Source organism: Nerophis ophidion, linkage group LG02 (assembly GCF_033978795.1).
Source record: "Nerophis ophidion isolate RoL-2023_Sa linkage group LG02, RoL_Noph_v1.0, whole genome shotgun sequence".
NCBI lineage: Eukaryota > Metazoa > Chordata > Actinopteri > Syngnathiformes > Syngnathidae > Nerophis > Nerophis ophidion.
In genome coordinates this window covers 75,673,316-75,690,083 of record NC_084612.1, presented here as the reverse complement: position 1 = coordinate 75,690,083, position 16,768 = coordinate 75,673,316, and the positions used below count along the sequence as shown (strand labels likewise).

The following is a 16,768-nucleotide window of genomic DNA, read 5'->3' as shown; positions in this document are numbered from 1 at the left end:
CATCCCGTCTGAGCCAACGTGGCACACAGTTTGCTGGTCACTGCTTCCGTGCCAAGGTATCACAGCTTTGTCCTTTGGAAACAATCCACCAGGGGTCGCCTCTCCTACCCCGAAGTAATCGCACGGGACACTAGGGTCCTTGTTTCAGAGCTCAGGGCGGACACTATAACCACAAAGTCCACTGACCTGTCACATGTCTCGGAATGTGCCCCGAGACCTGGCCCCTCTCAATGCGAGCCTTCGCAAACGCCTTGACGGTTGCTATACCAACCTGCTTCGAAGGGGTTCAAGGCTTGGTCCCCATCCCACCTTGGACCAAATTAACAGCGACCTACCTCGAGCAAGCATCCCGTCTGAGCCAACGTGGCACACAGTTTGCTGGTCACTGCTTCCGTGCCAAGGTATCACAGCTTTGTCCTTTGGAAACAATCCACCAGGGGTCGCCTCTCCTACTCCGAAGTAATCGCACAGGACACTTGGGTCCTTGTTTCAGAGCTGGGCTTTGCCATGGGTGACCCCGACACGCTGGCGGAGGGTTGTGCAAGGTCCCTCGGCTACGGCCGGACATTGATGATGATTACCATACCATACCATACCAACTTTATTTTCAAAAGCCCTTAAAGAACAACCACAGTTGAAGAACAAAGGACTGTACACCACAAATAAATAGAGGCAAAGGACAGACTAAAAAATAACATTATAACATATGTTATATGATTGATGATGTGCTTTTATTGTGAAAGAGCGCACCGTGGGTACAACCCCACCTTCAAACTAATTTGTACCCAAAACAGTGGTGACGCGACAAATTTTACTTAAAAAAAAAGGTTTATTGTGTAACATTAGATGAAAGGTGAACGATTACAGGACATTACACGTGGGAAAAGGGCTTGAGAAATTGCAAGTGTCACATATATTGTTGAGAAGTTTCTAGAAGCTGACAGAAAATGTATATACAGTACAGGCCAAAAGTTTGGGCACACCTCATTCAATCAATGCGTTTTCTTTATTTTCACGACTATTTACTTTGTCGATTGTCACTGAAGGCAACAAAACTATGAATGAACATAGCTCGGTTGGTAGAGTGGCCGTGCCAGCAACTTGAGGGTTGCAGGTTCGATTCCCGCTTGTGCCATTCTAGTTACTGCCGTTGTGTCCTTGGGCAAGACACTTTGCCCACCTGCTCCCAGTGCCACCCACACTGGTTTAAATGTAACTTAGATATTGGGTTTCACAATGTAAAGCGCTTTGAGTCACTTGAGAAAAGCGCTATATAAATATAATTCACTTCATTTCACATAACTAAAAAAACATGTTTCATGACTCTAGTTTCTTCAAAATAGCCACCCTTAGCTCTTACTACTGCTTTTCCACACTCTTGGCATTCTCTCCATGAGCTTGAAGAGTCACCTGAAATGGTTTCCACTTCACAGGTGTCATAGTTTTGATGCCTTCAGTGACAATCCGCAATGTAAATACTCGTGAAAATAAAGAAAACGCATTGAAATGAGAAGGTGTGGCCTGTAGTGTACATCCAAACAGGAAGTGGAGAATGCACGGATGACATTTTCATAAATACGTTTTCATCCTACAGCTAAATAGATGTTAAAGTGAAATGCCGTTTACAAGTCTGTGTCCAATCTTCCAAGCGTCACATTTATTTTCTCCTTTTATGCCCAGATATCTTGCTCGGAACAAAGCCGTAATTTCTGTCTAGACGATGCCCAGAATGCGAGCCACCCACCAGTTGCAAGGCATGATCACCCTGCAGGCCACTCTGCAGCCGCGGTAGTGGTATGGCCACGGGTGGTACCCTCCCAGGGGCTCGCAGATCCGCTGGCAGTGGGTGTAGCTGCGGCGGCACTCCCTGCAGCAAAGGCCCTGGTGGTCCAACATGGGGTCGATGTTCATGGTGTCTTCCCCCTGGAGGTTATTCTTGTGGGGAGCAAAAGAGTGGGATCAGAAAAATGTTGACTTTGTTCGACATGGTTTTGCAGACATAGCTAGAGCCCGTCACTGAAAATGCCGTCCAACGCTTTGAAGTCCAGATGAGTTTGGGCAAGTATTTAACATTTGTGCTTTTCACTTGGGGACTATCATGGCAGACTAAACTTCAAGTTTGAAGCCCAGATTTGAATGGATGTGCAGTGCAAAAAGCAGCTCGCCACTGCCATTAAAGAACTGGTTTTTTTGCTTCTTGCTGTCTGGCAGAGTGATGGCAGATTGCATCGAGGTGAAACGTGTTCGTATAAAACAGACAAAGACGCTTGGAAATAATTAGGAAAGGTTAATTGTGTTGCATAAAAATAACGCTCGTGATCTACAGTAGTTGACACTTTGAAATGTTTTGAATTCAAGGCTTTTTTTTTATATCACCCAAATTGTTTTCTGTAGTGAATATATGTTCTGAGAAAGTAAATGCTGACGTGCTCTTTCATCACATCAGATGAACACATTTTGTTAAAACATTTATACGTACATATGTATCCATTATGTATATGTACATATGCGTATATATAAGTATATTTGTATATGTATATATATATGTATGTATACATATATATGTATCCATTATGTATATGTACATATGCGTATATATAAGTATATTTGTATATGTATATATATATGTATGTATACATATATATGTATCCATTATGTATATGTACATATGCGTATATATAAGTATATTTGTATATGTGTATATATATATATATATATATATATGTATGTATACATATATATGTATGTGTACACATTTATATATATGTGTGTGCGTGTGTATACATTATATATATATGTGTGTGTGTGTGTGTGGATACATATGTATTTGTGTGTGTATGTATGTGTATATGTATGTATATGTGGATATACCATGAATTGATTAACTTGGACCCTGACTTAAACAAGCTGAAAAACTTATCATTTAGTGGTCAATTGTATGGAATATGTACTTAACTGTGCAATCCACTAATAAAAGTTTATATATATATATATATATATATATATATATATATATATATATATATATATATATATATATATGTGTATACATGTGTATATAAATATATATTTATATGTATGTGTGTATATGTATACTTAGATGTATGTATGTGTATATGTATGTATATGTGGATATACCATGAATTGATTAACTTGGACGCTGACTTAAACAAGCTGAAAAACTTATCATTTAGTGGTCAATTGTATGGAATATGTACTTAACTGTGCAATCCACTAATAAAAGTTTATATATATATATATATATATATATATATATATATATATATATATATGTATGTATACATGTGTATATAAATATATATTTATATGTATGTGTGTATATGTATACTTAGATGTATGTATGTGTATATGTGGATATACCATGAATTGATTAACGTGGACCCTGACTTAAACAAGCTGAAAAACTTACCATTTAGTGGTCAATTGTACGGAATATGTACTTAACTGTGCAATCCACTAATAAAAGTTTATATATATATATATATATATATAATATGTATGTATACATGTGTATATAAATATATATTTATATGTATGTGTGTATATGTATACGTATACTTAGATGTATGTATGTGTATATGTATGTAAATATATATATATATATATATATATATATATATATATATATATACACACACTTGTCCAGGGTGTACCGAATGCAGCTGAGATATACACTCTTATACATACATGTATAGCGGTTAAGGTAAAAGCTTGGACGGTTAAAACATTTTCAAAAATGCATGATTAGTTTAGGTGTGTAGATCTTTAATGTGATACTTTTGGGGGGATTAATTACACGAGTAACATATTCACTCCCTCCTTGCTCCTGGTGGGTCGTGGTTAGGGCCGTGCATGAACGTGGAAAAAGTATCAATGCGCTTTGAGTACCTTGAAGGTAGAAAAGCGCTATACAAGTATAACCCATTTACCATTTACTTATATGACCCAATGCAAACAACCTTCCCTAGTCATGGTGCAAAAAAAAAAAAAAAAAAAGAAGAATCCAATCAAGACAAAATGTCAGCAGACATGCTCACACATAACACAACCTGTTCACTAAACTTTGTGACTATTACAAAAAATGTCAATGAACCATTAAAAAAAATCCCAAATTACACCCTACAGGAAAATTTAAAAAAAATCTCCACACTTTTCCATTTTTAGCTGCTTGATATTTCTGATTGATTACAAAACTTTTGGAGGTTGTCACACGTTTTATCCATTCATCCATTTTCTACCGCTTGTCCCGTTCAGGGTGGCGGGTGGTTCTAAAGCCTATCTCAGCTGCACTCGGGCTGAAGGCAGAGTACACCCTGGACAAGTTGCCACCTCATCGCAGGGCCAACACAGATAGACAACATTCACACCTTTAGACATCCTTAATTTCAATCAAGCAACCTTATTGTTACACTTTCATGGCCGTACTTATTATAAAATAACATTAATGACTTACAACTTCCATATTGAAACGACAGAAAAAAAACTGAAAACTCCTAAATTTGTGGTATCATCCAAAACTAATGTAAAGTATCAAACGAGAAGAATAAGTGATAAACAGAAGTGCAGATAGCACATAAGCAGAAATGACCAGTAAATGAACAAGTAGATAATAATCGATGTTCTACCACTTGTCCTTAATAATTTTGACAGAATGATAGAATGATAAATGACACAATACGTTACTGCATATGTCAGCAGACTAAATTAGGAGCCTTGGTTTGCTTACTTACTACTAAAAGATATGTTCACTATTTTATTTAAGGACAAACTTGCAATAATAAACATATGTTTAATGTACCCTAAGATTTTTCTGTTTAAATAAATCCAATAATGCAGTTTTCTGTGGTACATTTAATTTGGAAAAATATCGAAATACATTTTGCTACAGTTCTCGGTACCAATAATAGTAGTCATTTTTTCACTGGAGCGCTTAGTCTCTAGGATGCAGCCAAGATAGGTAATCAAATTTTTGTTTGTTGTAATATTGTTACCCACTTAGACTGCGAAGTTATCTACTTTTCTGAGGTTATGAATGGACCCAAACACGTGTGTACTTGCAAGCACCAAGGCCAGTCTTAATTGGGCAGTTTGTCCTTAAAGGGGAACATTATCACAATTTCAAAAGGGTTAAAAACAATAAAAATCAGTTCCCAGTGGCTTGTTGTATTTTTTGAAGTTTTTTCAAAATTTTACCGGTCTCGGAATAACCCTAAATAAAACTTTAAAGTGCCTTATTTTCGGCACTCTACGAAGACACTGTCCATTTCCCTGTGATGTCATACAGTGCTGCCAATGTAAACAAAATGGCGGTTACCACAGCAAGATATAGTGACATTAGCTCGGATTCAAACTCGGATTTCAGCGACTTAAGCGATTCAACAGATTACGCATGTATTGAAACAGATGGTTGGAGTATGAAAATATTGAAGAAGAAACTGAAGCTATTGACGCTATTCATAGCCATAGCATGGCCGAATAGCTGCGTTAGCATCGGCGGTAAAATGTGCGGGCCAAACGATCAGGACTTTAGCATCTTGTGACACTGGAGCAACTTAAATCCTTCGATTGGTAAGTGTTTGTTTCGCATTAAATGTGGGTGGAAGTAAACGTAATATAGTTGCAAATGCATCTGCAGGTTATCCATACATCTCTGTACCATGTCTGCTTTAGCACTGCCGGTAAATAGCAAGTTGGCATCGATTAGCGTAGCATGTTAGCATCGATTAGCTGGCAGTCAACACCAACAAAACTCACCTTTGTGAATTCGTTTACTTTATCGTTGCAAATGCATCTGCAGGTTATCCATACATCTCTGTGCCATGTCTGCTTTAGCACCGCCGGTAAATAGCATGTTAGCATCGATTAGCGTATTATGTTAACATCGATTAGCTGGCAGTCAACATCAACAAAACTCACCTTTGTGATTTCGTTGACTTAATGGTTGCAAATGCATCTGCAGGTTATCCATATATTTCTGTGCCATGTCTGTCATCGCCGGTCAAATGTGGAGACACTCTGGCACATTCAATGAGGGTCTGGCGGCAGATTTCTTGCCAGTGGTGCAACTTGAATCCCTCCCTGTTAGTGTTGTTACACCCTCCGACAACACACCCACTAGGCATGATGTCTCCAAGGTTCCAAAAAATAGTCAAAAAAACGGAAAATAACAGAGCAGAGACCCGGTGTTTGTAATGTGTTGAAAATGAAAATGGCGGGTGTGTTACCTCGGCGACGTCACATTCTGACGTCATCGCCTCCAGCGCGATTGACAGAAAGGCGTTTAATTTGCCAAAATTCACCCATTTAGAGTTCGGAAATCGGTTAAAAAAATGTATGGTCTTTTTTCTGCACCATCAAGGTATATATTGACGCTTACATAGGTCTGCTGATAATGTTCCCCTTTAAGGACCCGGTACAACATCTCCACTTTGACGCCTCTGGACACGGAGTCCAATGAGGTGTCACCAGACTGAACAGGTCTGGCAGTTATCCGGCCTGTGTGTGAATGCTAAGACTGACCTCAGCTCAGTCTTTGAAGGGTTGATTTATTAAGAGGGGTATTGCTTTTCCCCACACCGAGCCAGCTCACTAATTAATTGAATCATTTGCAAAAGCTGTATTCGCTGTCAGGTTATCCTCGTCTGACAACCTCCTTTAGAACCGCGATCCTCTGCAGTGGATCTTTGTGTTTTTCAGGAAATTCTCATTTAAAAAATGCGTTCAAAAGACTCCGGCTTATTAGTGATTCCTAGAGCTCAAAAAAAGTCTGCGGGCTATAGAGCGTTTTCCGTTCGGGCTCCAGTACTCTGGAATGCCCTCCCGGTAACAGTTCGAGATGCTACCTCAGTAGAAGCATTTAAGTCTCATCTTAAAACTCATCTGTATACTCTAGCCTTTAAATAGACCTCCTTTTTAGACCAGTTGATCTGCCGCTTCTTTTCTTTCTCCTATGTCCCCCCCTCCCTTGTGGAGGGGGTCCGGTCCGATGACCATGGATGAAGTACTGACTGTCCAGAGTCGAGACCCAGGATGGACCGCTCGCCTGTATCGGTTGGGGACATCTCTACGCTGCTGATCCGCTTGAGATGGTTTCCTGTGGACGGGACTCTCACTGCTGTCTTGGAGCCACTATGGATTGAACTTTCACAGTATCATGTTAGACCCGCTCGACATCCATTGCTTTCGGTCCCCTAGGGGGGGGGTTGCCCACATCTGAGGTCCTCTCCAAGGTTTCTCATAGTCAGCATTGTCACTGGCGTCCCACTGGATGTGATTTCTCCCTGCCCACTGGGTGTGAGTTTTCCTTGCCCTTTTGTGGGTTCTTCCGAGGATGTTGTAGTCGTAATGATTTGTGCAGTCCTTTGAGACATTTGTGATTTGGGGCTATATAAATAAACATTGATTGATTGATTGATTGATATTCTAATGTCCAAACACGCATTCATTTAGATTGCAAACATGTGATTATTGGAAGGCGGTCTGCTCTTTCTTGAGCGTCTTTGTCGTTAAATATTTTCCCCGTTTGGCGCACGGGGTTCAAACCGCTCTCTGTTTACCGTCTTCTAGTTGTCAGGTGTGTGTGGCAGAAGTTGCGGTGGGGGAGGACGGGGGATTAGGAAGAGACAAAGATGTGTGTATGGCTGCGAGGGAAGGGCAGGGGTGACCATGTGTATGTGTGGAGTCTGTGTGAGCTCGGCAGGGCAAACAGTCCCGAGGAGGAGGAGGTGTCTGTGGAATTATTCATAGACCCTCGCCGCTGAAAGGAAAGTTCTCCTAAAGAGCTCCTCACCCACGGATACGCTCAGATTCGCAGTGACAATCCACGGCCCTCCGCCGTGACCTCGGCATCTGCTGCTGTGAGAAACACCTCCTCCCGCAAAGCCTCCTCAGGTGGACGGCAGATTCGAGCGGACAGTTTTGGCTCTCGCGGCCGACGAGGACGCGTTTGCACGTCCCGTGGTCCTGACTCACCTGATAGGGGTTCTCGGGGTTGAACTCTGCCTCCACGTCCTGACGGCGGCGGCGGGAGGCGGCCCCCGTCTTCCTTTGTCCGCCTGCACGACATCACAAACTTTTAAAAGAGCAGTAGGGCGCTCCTGCAGGATGCCTCTGTTTTTTGGGGCTATTTTTTGAAATGGTGAAGAAGAAGGTTTTGACAACTTTTAAACCTTCTGCCAGGCTACAAAAAGTGCATTTGGGAAACTTTGAAAAGCACGTTTGAGACTATTTTATGTCGATTGGAACCACACTGTCCAAAACATATCTGGAATTTCTGGTTTATGTTTGACTGATGAACAGTTTAGGGTGTGCCCCGTTGCTCAATCTTTGGGGGGACACGTCTGGAAATTGCTGTAAGCAAACAATCATCAACCCAAACGTTTCAAACCACTTTCTAGTAATTAAACCTCCCTTTTCCTAAAAAGAAAACATTATATCAAACTACTAAGGCCTTTCCTAAACAGAGGAGAACATACCACCCGACGTCCCTGTGGAATGAGACAATCTTTGGGGGATATGTCCAGAAATTGCCGTAAGCAAGAAATCATTGACTCAAACTTCCTCCTTTCAAACCACGTTCAAGTAATTAAACCTCCCTTTTCCTAAAAAGACAATAGTATATCAAACTTCTAAGGCCTTTCCTAAACAGAGGAGAACATACCGCCCGACATCCCATTGGAATGAGACAATCTTTGGGGGATATGTCCAGAAATTGCCGTGAGCAAGCAATCATTGATCCAAACTTCCTCCTTTCAAACCACTTTCAAGTAATTAAACCTCCCTTTTCCTAAATAGACAACAGTATATCAAACTACTAAGGCCTTTCCTAAACAGAGGAGAACATACCGCCCGACGTCCCTGTGGAATGAGACGATCTTTGGGGGATATGTCCAGAAATTGCCGTAAGCAATCATTGACCCAAACTTCCACCTTTCAAACCACTTTCAAGTAATTAAACCTCCCTTTTCCTAAATAGACAACAGTATATCAAACTACTAAGGCCTTTCCTAAACAGAGGAGAACATACCACCCCACGTCCCTGTGGAATGAGACAATCTTTGGGGGATATGTCTAGAAATTGCCATAAGCAAGAAATCATTGACTCAAACTTCCTCCTTTCAAACCACTTTCAAGTAATTAAACCTCCCTTTTCCTAAAAAGACAACAGTATATCAAACTACTAAGGCCTTTCCTAAACAGAGGAGAACATACCGCCCGACGTCCCTGTGGAATGAGACTAACTTTGGGGGATATGTCCAGAAATTGCCGTAAGCAAGAAATCATTGACTCAAACTTCCTCCTTTCAAACCACTTTCAAGTAATTAAACCTCCCTTTTCCTAAAAAGACAACAGTATATCAAACTACTAAGGCCTTTCCTAAACAGAGGAGAACATACCACCCCACGTCCCTGTGGAATGAGACAATCTTCGGGGGATATGTCCAGAAATTGCCGTAAGCAAACAATCATTGACCCAAACCTCCTTTCAGACTTCTTTCATACTATAAAAATCTCCCTATTTCTGACAGGACATCTCCAGAATATCAAACTCGTAAGGCCTCTCCTAAACAGTGGAGAAGGTATCGCCTGACATCTCCCAAATATTGTCTCATTCCATGGTCCTGTGGAATGAGACTAACTTTGGGGGACATGTCTGGACATTGCCGCAAGCAAACAAAGACCCAAACCTTTTCCTTTCCAACCTCTTTCTAACTATAAAACCTCCTGTAGATGTCCCGAAGAGGACACCTACAGAATATCAAACTAGTAAAGCCTCTCCTAAACAGAGGAGAACATACTGTATCTCCTGACATCCCCCCCAAAGATTGTCTCATTCCTTGGTCCTTTGGAATGGGACTAACTTTGGTGGCGATACGTCTAGACATTGCCAAAAGCAATCAACGACCCAAACCTCCTTTCACACCTCTTTCAAACCATCAAACTTCCCTTTTCCCTGAAAGGACATCGACAGAATATCAAACTAACAAGGCCTTTTCTAGACAGAGGAGAAGGTATCGCCGGATATCCCCCAACCATTGCGGAGTGTGTTCACTATCAAATTGTTTTGTCACCAGAAAAGACAAAGTACCAATTTCTGATACCAGCCACACAACAACAGCCAAAACTCTATTTTTGGTTTTCAGTCACGTGACTGTTTTGGACACTTTACATTCCGGTTAACAAAGCGGTGGTCGATCAAACCAATATTGGCTACCGTGCAGCAAACAGAGTACGTAAGGGGCCTGGATCTCAAGGCAGGTACATTATTTAGTAGAATCGATCCCTGTACATTATTTAAAAACAGATTAGTCGTGTGATATCAAGGATTATACGTCTTGAGTTCCCAGACATCTGGTGCTCGAGACATCAGTCTACATGGCAAAACTGGAAACTTGGAAAAGCATGGAGGTCTACATCTTCTCCGTTCGTAGCTGGGTCAAGGAAACGACTATCAAGGCTTTCCTGGACAAGTACGCCTCATTTTTGCCCGGGTAAGGTTGCATTTCATGATTTAACTTGGCTTCCTGCGAGGATGCGTCCTTGTAAACCAACTGCGTGTAGCACTCGATAGCCGCGATTGACTGTTTTCCATTTTCCCCTCATAAAGATAATCAGGGACGCCACTAAAGACTTTGCTGGCTGTGAAAGAAAACGGGACAAGCGATCACAGCTCAGTTTAACTGCAAGTCCGGGGGTGAGTTTCAGCCACGTTGTTGCACGCTTCATTACAAACGTGGGCTTTCCCCGGTCTTTATCAAAATAGAACTATAGCAGTGGCGTGCGGTGAACTAAACACCAGGTGAGGCACACATACTTTTTTTTTCTTATTATTTTTATTTTTAGGGACCGAATCTCCCTTTAGGACAGAGGACCCTATTGTATTTCTAAGGTTAATTTATTATTATACCACCGCCTCTTTGAGCTGTAGTTTGACCCCCTTAACATGCTTCAAAACTCACCAAATTTAACAAACACATCAGGACTGGCGAATTTTGCGGTCTAATCAAAAAAACCAAAACTCAAAATTGCGCTCTAGCGCCCCCTAGGAAATAACACAGACAAAACTGCTTGTAACTTCCATTAGGAATGTCGTAGAGATATGAAACAAAAACTTCTATGTAGGTCTCACTTAGACCTACATTTCATACACTGACCTCCTTTCAGGAAAAATCAACAGAAAGTTGGCAAAAACCCCTTCAAAACAAAAGTTTCCTAAAAAATGTCATTTTTGCCTCTTTGAGCTGTAATTTAACCCACTTAAAAAGCTTCAAAACTCACCAAATTTAACAAACACATCAGGACTGGCGAATTTTGCGGTCTAATCGAAAAAACCAAAACTCAAAATTGCGCTCTAGCGCCCCCTAGGAAATAACACAGACAAAACTGCTTGTAACTTCCATTAGGAATGTCGTAGAGATATGAAACAAAAACCTCTATGTAGGTCTCACTTAGACCTACATTTCATACACTGACCTCCTTTCAGCAAAAATCAACAGAGTTGGCAAAAACCCCTTCAAAACAAAAGTTTCCTAAAAAATGTCATTTTTGCCTCTGAGCTGTAATTTAACCCACTTAAAAAGCTTCAAAACTCACCAAATTTAACAAACACATCAGGACTGGCGAATTTTGCGGTCTAATCAAAAAAACCAAAACTCAAAATTGCGCTCTAGCGCCCCTTAGGAAATAACACAGACAAAACTGCTTGTAACTTCCATTAGGAATGTCATAGAGATATGAAACAAAAACCTCTATGTAGGTCTCACTTAGACCTACATTTCATACACTGACCTCCTTTCAGCAAAAATCAACAGAAAGTTGGCAAAAACCCCTTCAAAACAAAAGTTTCCTAAAAAATGTCATTTTTGCCTCTTTGAGCTGTAATTTAACCCACTTAAAAAGCTTCAAAACTCACCAAATTTAACAAACACATCAGGACTGGCGAATTTTGCGGTCTAATCAAAAAAACCAAAACTCAAAATTGCGCTCTAGCGCCCCCTAGGAAATAACACAGACAAAACTGCTTGTAACTTCCATTAGGAATGTCGTAGAGATATGAAACAAAAACATCTATGTAGGTCTCACTTAGACCTACATTTCATACACTGACCTCCTTTCAGCAAAAATCAACAGAAAGTTGGCAAAAACCCCTTCAAAACAAAAGTTTCCTAAAAAATGTCATTTTTGCCTCTTTGAGCTGTAATTTAACCCACTTAAAAAGCTTCAAAACTCACCAAATTTAACAAACACATCAGGACTGGCGAATTTTGCGGTCTAATCAAAAAAACCAAAACTCAAAATTGCGCTCTAGCGCCCCCTAGGAAATAACACAGACAAAACTGCTTGTAACTTCCATTAGGAATGTCGTAGAGATATGAAACAAAAACCTCTATGTAGGTCTCACTTAGACCTACATTTCATACACTGACCTCCTTTCAGCAAAAATCAACAGAAAGTTGGCAAAAACCCCTTCAAAACAAAAGTTTCCTAAAAAATGTCATTTTTGCCTCTTTGAGCTGTAATTTAACCCACTTAAAAAGCTTCAAAACTCACCAAATTTAACAAACACATCAGGACTGGCGAATTTTGCGGTCTAATCAAAAAAAACAAAACTCAAAATTGCGCTCTAGCGCCCCCTAGGAAATAACACAGACAAAGCTGCTTGTAACTTCCATTAGGAATGTCGTAGAGATATGAAACAAAAACCTCTATGTAGGTCTCACTTAGACCTACATTTCATACACTGACCTCCTTTCAGCAAAAATCAACAGAAAGTTGGCAAAAACCCCTTCAAAACAAAAGTTTCCTAAAAAATGTCATTTTTGCCTCTTTGAGCTGTAATTTAACCCACTTAAAAAGCTTCAAAACTCACCAAATTTAACAAACACATCAGGACTGGCGAATTTTGCGGTCTAATCAAAAAAACCAAAACTCAAAATTGCGCTCTAGCGCCCCCTAGGAAATAACACAGACAAAACTGCTTGTAACTTCCATTAGGAATGTCGTAGAGATATGAAACAAAAACCTCTATGCAGGTCTCACTTAGACCTACATTTCATACACTGACCTCCTTTCAGCAAAAATCAACAGAGAGTTGGCAAAAACCCCTTCAAAACAAAAGTTTCCTAAAAAATGTCATTTTTGCCTCTTTGAGCTGTAATTTAACCCACTTAAAATGCTTCAAAACTCACCAAATTTAACAAACACATCAGGACTGGCGAATTTTGCGGTCTAATCAAAAAAACCAAAACTCAAAATTGCGCTCTAGCGCCCCCTTGGAAATAACACAGACAAAACTGCTTGTAACTTCCATTAGGAATGTCGTAGAGATATGAAACAAAAACCTCTATGTAGGTCTGACTTAGACTTAGATTTCATACACTGACCTCCTTTCAGCAAAAATCAACAGAAAGTTGGCAAAAACCCCTTCAAAACAAAAGTTTCCTAAAAAATGTCATTTTTGCCTCTTTGAGCTGTAATTTAACCCACTTAAAAAGCTTCAAAACTCACCAAATTTAACAAACACATCAGGACTGGCGAATTTTGCGGTCTAATCAAAAAAACCAAAACTCAAAATTGCGCTCTAGCGCCCCCTAGGAAGTAACACAGACAAAACTGCGTGTAACTTCCATTAGGAATGTCGTAGAGATATGAAACAAAAACCTCTATGTAGGTCTCACTTAGACCTACATTTCATACACTGACCTCCTTTCAGCAAAAATCAACAGAGAGTTGGCAAAAACCCCTTCAAAACAAAAGTTTCCTAAAAAATGTCATTTTTGCCTCTTTGAGCTGTAATTTAACCCACTTAAAAAGCTTCAAAACTCACCAAATTTAACAAACACATCAGGACTGGCGAATTTTGCGGTCTAATCAAAAAAACCAAAACTCAAAATTGCGCTCTAGCGCCCCCTATGAAATAACACAGACAAAACTGCTTGTAACTTCCATTAGGAATGTCGTAGAGATATGAAACAAAAACCTCTATGTAGGTCTCACTTAGACCTACATTTCATACACTGACCTCCTTTCAGCAAAAATCAACAGAAAGTTGGCAAAAACCCCTTCAAAACAAAAGTTTCCTAAAAAATGTCATTTTTGCCTCTTTGAGCTGTAATTCAACCCACTTAAAAAGCTTCAAAACTCACCAAATTTAACAAACACATCAGGACTGGCGAATTTTGCGGTCTAATCAAAAAAACCAAAACTCAAAATTGCGCTCTAGCGCCCCCTAGGAAATAACACAGACAAAACTGCTTGTAACTTCCATTAGGAATGTCGTAGAGATATGAAACAAAAACCTCTATGTAGGTCTCACTTAGACCTACATTTCATACACTGACCTCCTTTCAGCAAAAATCAACAGAAAGTTGGCAAAAACCCCTTCAAAACAAAAGTTTCCTAAAAAATGTCATTTTTGCCTCTTTGAGCTGTAATTTAACCCACTTAAAAAGCTTCAAAACTCACCAAATTTAACAAACACATCAGGACTGGCGAATTTTGCGGTCTAATCAAAAAAACCAAAACTCAAAATTGCGCTCTAGCGCCCCCTAGGAAATAACACAGACAAAACTGCTTGTAACTTCCATTAGGTATGTCGTAGAGACATGAAACAAAAACCTCTATGTAGGTCTCACTTAGACCTACATTTCATACACTGACCTCCTTTCAGCAAAAATCAACAGAAAGTTGGCAAAAACCCCTTCAAAACAAAAGTTTCCTAAAAAATGTCATTTTTGCCTCTTTGAGCTGTAATTTAACCCACTTAAAAAGCTTCAAAACTCACCAAACTGGAAACACACATCAGGACTGGTGAAAATTGCGATCTAATAAAAAACCGAACCCCAAAACTCAAAATTGCGCTCTAGCGCCCCCTTGGAATAAAACACTGACAAACCTGGGCGGTTTAGCTCGGTTGGTAGAGTGGCCGTGCCAGCAACTTGAGGGTTGCAGGTTCGATTCCCGCTTCCGCCATCCTAGTCACTGCCGTTGTGTCCTTGGGCAAGACACTTTACCCACCTGCTCCCAGTGCCACCCACACTGGTTTAAATGTAACTTAGATATTGGGTTTCACTATGTAAAGTGCTTTGAGTCACTAGAGAAAAAGCGCTATATAAATATAATTCACTTCACTTCACAAAACTGCTTGTAACTTCCGCTGCATTTCAGTAATTGACAACCTCCAGCAAAAATCAACAGGAAGTTGGCAATTACCCCTTCAAAACAAAAGTTTTGTAAAAAAAAAACATCACCTTTTTTCAAACATTATCTCCTCTGAGCGCGTTTGTTGTGTCGGCTTCATACTCGCACAGGAAAAAGATTGAATCCTTCTGATTAAAAGTTGCGCAAAGAGTTTTTCTAACTGCTCCGGTTTCGATTTTAAGAGCCTTCAAAGAAGAACTGCTGCGCTGATGCTGCTGCGCTGCTGCCGTCTCAAGATGGCCGCTTAAAAGCAGGAAGCACCAGCGTGACCACACAACGCAGAGAAGGCAGGTACTGTGCGGGTAAAGATATGTTGACTGGGTGAAAGAAGGAGGCACCAGTTTGACTCCAGGATACAGAGAAGGTAGGTAATGTGCAGGTAAAAATATGTTGTCTGGGTGATGGCAGGAAGCACCAGGGTGTATGGGTGACAGAAAGAAGCACCAGTGTGACCCCAGGATGCAGGGAAGGTAGGTAATGTGCAGGTAAAGATATGTTGAATGGGTAAAGGCAGGAAACACCAGCAAAAGTCGATCCCGTCCATCGCTGCTTGCAGCTTTAATTTTACTTAAATTCATATGTGCAGCTGTAGTCATTGTTGATATATGTTGCACATTAGAGTTACAGAATAAAAATAGGGAGTTATTCGCTTTCATAAAAACGTTATCATAATAATATTATGATATGATAAATGGGTCCAAAAACTATCTGATAAAGTTGTTATCAAATACTTTTTGGTCCCATTTCCTTTTAACAAAATGAATATAATATTGTGCGTGTATATTACCTTTCTGTATTTGTATCTGAAGCAGCAATAGCTATCCTCCATGAAAACTAACTTTGTATGATCTCATTCATTGTGTCTTAAAGTCCAGTTTAAAGAAGTATTTCATCTTTGGATACAGTATATAATCCTCCATATTGGCAGAAACATTCATTTAATTTAATTTCGTTCCAAGAAATTAAACAATATTTTTGCATCCAACAAAAAACTGCCACAAACGCTGGCTTACTCTAATAACAATGCCATGTTTGTTATAAATACAGTTAAAACAAAATTAAGAAAAAAAATGCTTGCTTCCACTGGAGAGACCTGTGTCTGCTAGCTTGAGCGCCCCCACTTCGCCCCATTATACTGCAAGTTGACAATATATCGCCCCCTACCTTGAGGCAGAGGTACTTGCTGTCTCAAAACCTGCCTTTTCCACGTGGCAACAAGCACGCATGCCCAATACACACTGTGTGTAGCCGTGGAGGCACCGCCTGTGTCTGCCTCACGTCTCATCTGCTGCATTGTTTTGATCAGGAAACATGGAACTTCTGTGATTTTTGACCATGAAAATGATCAAAATATACAGGAACCACACCAAAATCACATAAAGCATAAACCAAAAGAGAAATATTTAAACGTATTTTATTTTATTACTTCGTTTTGGAACATCTCATGGTTAAGCCACCTGGTGGCAGGTGAGGATTGTGTTTTACAGAGTTTCTGACAGTTGATTCAGGATGCGCCGTTTTGTGGGCGGGTCTTATTTACATGGCTCACC

General features: G+C 40.2%; 1 protein-coding gene across 1 annotated transcript in view; it reads right to left on the bottom strand.

Annotated features, from left to right (window-relative positions):
• Nucleotides 1-756: 756 nt before the first annotated feature.
• The window catches only part of LOC133545543 (leukocyte cell-derived chemotaxin 1-like), a 53,129-nt gene continuing 37,117 nt past the window's right edge, over nucleotides 757-16,768 (bottom strand). Inside the window, exons 6-7 of the mRNA XM_061891250.1 lie at nucleotides 7,993-8,075; nucleotides 757-1,935 (exon numbers count right to left, since the gene is read on the bottom strand). Coding sequence (XP_061747234.1) covers nucleotides 1,714-1,935; nucleotides 7,993-8,075 — 305 coding nt within the window. The 3' untranslated portion in view covers nucleotides 757-1,713. The remainder of the gene's footprint in view (nucleotides 1,936-7,992; nucleotides 8,076-16,768) is intronic.